The 4,611-nt window shown below is 45.8% G+C and overlaps 1 protein-coding gene across 1 annotated transcript; it reads left to right on the plus strand.

Moving 5' to 3' along the window:
• The first annotated feature begins 2,057 nt into the window (after window positions 1-2,057).
• Window positions 2,058-4,313, plus strand: LOC123142223 (uncharacterized). Its single transcript, XM_044561218.1, has 4 exons — window positions 2,058-2,249; window positions 2,464-3,351; window positions 3,453-3,605; window positions 3,776-4,313. Exons 1-4 carry the CDS (start codon window positions 2,148-2,150, stop codon window positions 4,148-4,150), a joined length of 1,518 nt encoding a protein of 505 aa, XP_044417153.1. The 5' UTR covers window positions 2,058-2,147; the 3' UTR covers window positions 4,151-4,313.
• The last annotated feature ends 298 nt before the right edge of the window (window positions 4,314-4,611 follow it).

Genomic DNA, 4,611 nt, shown 5'->3' on the forward strand with positions numbered 1-4,611 from the left:
GTAAAATCTGTTGTTGACGTGGAACTTTCAGCGCCGGTTCTTCATTATCCTGATGATTGCGAGCTTCTCGAACCCGAGAAAAAAAATCCCTTCAAGAACTCAACACCACCGTGCGCGAGCCCCACGATGGGCGCCAACTGTCGTGGAATTGTCACGGCAAATGTCCTAGTGTGAGGACTTAGTTGTGTGGCCAACGCATCTATGTGGTAGCTTGAGAGGGGTTGAGCGGAATCGAGAGACGCAACACAAGACAAGGATTTAGACAGCTTCGGGCCCCGGGAAACATCGTCCGGTAACAACCCTACATGTTGTTTGTGGCTAGGTCTCATTATCATCATGAGGGAGTCGCCGTAAACCGGCTCTCCTCGTATGTCTAGCCCTAGAGATTGTTTTTCTCCCCCCTCTTGGGGTGCCCTGCCCCTCCTTATATATGTTGGAGGGGCGGGTTACATGTGGAGTCCTATTAGGATTAGTACTAGCCTACCTTCTAATACAAACCGGATACAAGTCCGGGTCTTAATTTCTTGTAAGGTAAATATTCTTCACGCCTTTCCTCTTAAACCGGCCCACCATTAATATAAACCGGCCTTCTGGGCCTTGGGCCTTGTCATCCGTCCACTGCCCGCCGGGTTACCAGTGTGTCATAATGTTCAGGCAGGTTGCTTGTAAACCGTCTGGTCAGGGCGGGTCGCCAGTGAACCGCCAAGTGTCAACCGGGTCTCAAGTAAACCGCCAAGCCCGGCCGGGTCATATTTCCGGCCGGTTCATACCACGGGGTATATCCCTGACAATATATGAAGCAAGGACTATTCAATATTTTATTATAAGCATAAGTTGTATTGGAATTCACTCCCACTTGGGCATTGCTCCGTGTGATTAAACAACACCTTGTCTGAGAGGGCGACAAATAGGATTAGCCATGGCCCATGGGTACTGTGTTGTCATTCTTTTTTCCTTCTCATCATCGACACCGATCAATACCCAGCCCCCCCCCCCCCCCCCCCCCCCACACACACACCGAGGAAGTGAACGAAACAGCCAGAAGCTGGGACTTCACAGAGAATTGGGAAAGTGAACATTGTCCAAAAAAAGTTGGTAATGAGTTCGTTGTCATTAACATGAAAATAATTTCATCTCAAAAATATAAAATAAAAATAATAATAACACTGCAAATGACAATCCTGAATGTGCGCCACCTTACGAAAATGCAACCAGATGGGTGCCAAGCGCCATTGAGGGCCGTCAAATCTGGAGTTTGATGGTGTGTCTGGTGCGCTGCCCTGGCCAAATTCTTTCAACAATAATGGCTTCACCGTTGGTAAGCTACTTTGTAAGTCTGACAACAAGCATATCAGCGATGGAGCCATGTCGAGTTAGGGTGAAGAGGAGATCCGTTAAATTTTTTTCCTGGTGTTTGCTGCGGTTGTGCTGGAGCAAGTAACGAGCGTTGGAGTCAAGCTCAAGAGTGTCGTCGGTCTTGACTGTAATTTTCTTTCTTGACGGTCCTTTGTGCAAAGGCTAGCTTTCAGATGTCTTTTTACGAGTTTTGTCGGGTCGATGTCTTCGTGGGGTAAATACTTTGATCATTTAATATTAATTAGACATGTACTACCATAAAAAAAACTAAATGGAACGCTTTTTTTTGGAAGTAGCAGAGAGTAGGGAAATACTACAAGTTTCTTTTTTAGAAATAGTACAAGCTGGACCTCGAGGACTGAACAACATTGGGCCTTTAGCCCATCGGTGGCATCATTGCCCCTCATCGCGCCGTCGGATGCCCAAATAAGCAGCTCCCCCTTTGCGAGCTGCAGTCCCTAATCGAAGCAGCAGCAGCGCTGCAACCGGCAATGGAAGCAATCAAGCGGATCCACTCCGAGCCGCAGTCCGCGATCGAAGCGGCTCCCTTTTTTAGTGGCAGTCTGGAATCAAAGCAGTCCTTTCCGGATTACAATCAGAGACAGCCCCCTTTCGAATTCAGTCTCCGAGTTTCCATTGGTGGCGGGGACCTAGCAGATATATAAATATATCTGGCCTGGCGGCACCGTGGCACCCGCCAATATCCTGAGGAGACCAAGTCGCGGCAACTCGTGAGCCTTCAGCTTGCCGAATTTCGGAGGAGACGAGCAAAATCCATCCGAATTCCGGCGATGTCGAGCTCTCTTCGACGGCCAGCGGCTGCCAGACCGATGGCCAAATCATCCGCCAAGGGCCTCAACAGCCATAACCGATGGTCCTCTCTAGCCAATCTGGTGAGTTACTAATTATCCTATATATCTTTCTTTTTTTTCTGTACTCTTGCAGATGAAAAAATAGGAGCATGGTAGAAAAAGTGTGGCCAAAATTGCTTTTCTGGTGTGGAAAATAGCACAATTGCGTATTTGCTCGTGAAAAAACAGGACTTTTTTTTTCTAAGTCGAGGCTGTATGTTAGAAATCACTCTAATTTCTCTTCCTTCCATGCCAGATACCGGAAGAAGAGGAAAGCTATTATCAAGATGACCGGCTCAGCAATTTGCCTGATGATGTGTTGCTAAATATCGTAGAGCGACTTGATATTGCGGATGCTGCAAGAACCAGCACCCTCTCCAGACGTTGGAAGCCGATCCCTTCTATGCTCCATGAAATTTCCATAAAGGTTGGTTCCGTCGACCCGGAGCACGACAGGACCTGCGATGAGGTGGTTCGGGCCAATGCAACCATCCTTGGGGCGACTAGGAGCCTTCTGGAAAACAGGATGGCAAATCTACACGCCATTCGGTGCATGAGATTCTTCTTGGGAGATGCATCCACTACAGTTGGCCAGACTGTCAGGAACACCATATCGACGAAGAAGGTTGGTTTGGCTGAGTTTGATATCTTGACAGAGAAGGTGACTAAAAGATGCACCCATGACGATATGGTCACTTACGGGAGGCAGCTCATGGCATTTGTTGATGCTTGTCCAGACACATTCTGTGGTCTCACGCGACTCAAGCTGGAGAATGTGATGCTAGGTGGATCAGACTTCCCTAAAATCTTCAGTATATGCAAGCGACTGGTGTTCCTCCGCTTGGACAACTGCAACATGGGGTTGATGTCCTTGCTAGAATTGCAACACCCGCAGCTCCGCGAACTCGAGATGGAAAATATTCAATTTGAGAGGGTTGATCTGAACTGTCTACCAGAGCTCACAACGCTGACTTTTTCTTGGTGGGCCTCTCCGCGTGATCCTTTGTCTTTTGGTTATGTCCCACTGCTCCAGACCGTGAGCATCGCTAATACCACTCTTTCATACCACAAGATGCTCAAGTTAAGTGAAGTCCTTGGCAATGCCGCCATAAGCAACCTGCACTTGAACTTTGAAAGTGAAAAGGTTAGTAAATTAGAGTATTGTTGATGATGCACATAATATTCCGTGGTCATGCCTTTATTTTGTGAGGTTCTAGTCTTCAATCTGGTTAATATCTTTTGCAGATTTGGGTTAAACCTGAAGGCCCGAAAGAATTGTCGCAGGTGTTCAACAAACTAAGGCTTGTGCATTTGGCTGACATTTCGGAAGACTGTGATCTGACTTGGACGATGTTCATTCTGCAAGGCGCACCTTCCCTTGAGGAGCTACGCATCACGGTAAAGTCTTCAATTTGTAACTAATCTCCAGAAAAAAGAAGAACTCAGTCCTGCTGCATGCTGAAGTTACAATTTGTATTGTCTCATCTAAAACTTGCAGCGCCGCATTAAAATGCTCGAGTAATTATGTAAATTTGTTTCTTACATTGTTGGATGCAAATGTGTTGCAGGTGTGGGATAGGTGCCTACTGTTGAGGGATAAGACCGAGAGGAAGTTGCAAAGGTACAGCGAGGAGAAGAAGGACGCAGGCACAGAGTGGGAAACGTCTGCATCAGATTTCAAGCATCACAATCTTTCGGTGCTCAGGATCATTGGGTTTCAATCAGAACACAAGTTTGTGGAATATGTCACTGCTGTCATGGAAGCAGCAGTGAATCTGAAGGACATATACCTGCTTGAGAAACCAATGTGTGACACGTGTACCCGCATGAAGATCAAGGACAGATACCCACGGACAACAAAGCGGAGGAACTTGATCAGGAGTTATTTCAACATGGATATGCACCCGCTTTTAAGGATTCACTTCCCGGTTCGAACAAAATAAAGCCATGGATGTGTTGGACCACAAGAGATTTGTGTTACGGTTCTGATGAGCACTTGCTATTATTTGTGTTTGCCTATGTTATCGTGTGTTTACATTTTGGCAAGGCTGCACATTGCTAAGAAACTAAAGTAGTCTTGCTACGGTTTCCATCTCACCCTATTAATTTATTTGCTCAAACTGCTTATTTGTTACTCCCTCCATTCGGAAATAAGTGGCGTGGTTTTGGTTCAAATCTAAACTAAAACCATGCCACTTATTTCCGAACAGAAGGAGTATTATTTGGCAGTGGTTTATAAATCGAGCCACCATATTAATCCACATCATTTGAATTTGAATTATTTAGACAAATAAATATAGAATCAACAGGTATGATAATGAGTTATTTATTTTACGTACACATATTCGTTTGCTATGTTTTGTGTTTGTCATGGACATCCATGCATTGGTTGTGTTTTTTTGTA

This window comes from Triticum aestivum, chromosome 6D (assembly GCF_018294505.1).
Source record: "Triticum aestivum cultivar Chinese Spring chromosome 6D, IWGSC CS RefSeq v2.1, whole genome shotgun sequence".
NCBI classification, from domain to species: Eukaryota; Viridiplantae; Streptophyta; class Magnoliopsida; order Poales; family Poaceae; genus Triticum; species Triticum aestivum.

What these genes read in the sequence shown, in the direction of transcription:
- LOC123142223 (XM_044561218.1), top strand. Translation starts at nt 2,148, where the DNA reads ATGTCGAGCTCTCTTCGACGGCCAGCGGCTGCCAGACCGATGGCCAAA. An exon ending in GGTCCTCTCTAGCCAATCTG is followed by an intron (nt 2,250 to 2,463) that starts GTGAGTTACTAA and finishes CTTCCATGCCAG; the next exon opens with ATACCGGAAGAAGAGGAAAG. An exon ending in TGAACTTTGAAAGTGAAAAG is followed by an intron (nt 3,352 to 3,452) that starts GTTAGTAAATTA and finishes TATCTTTTGCAG; the next exon opens with ATTTGGGTTAAACCTGAAGG.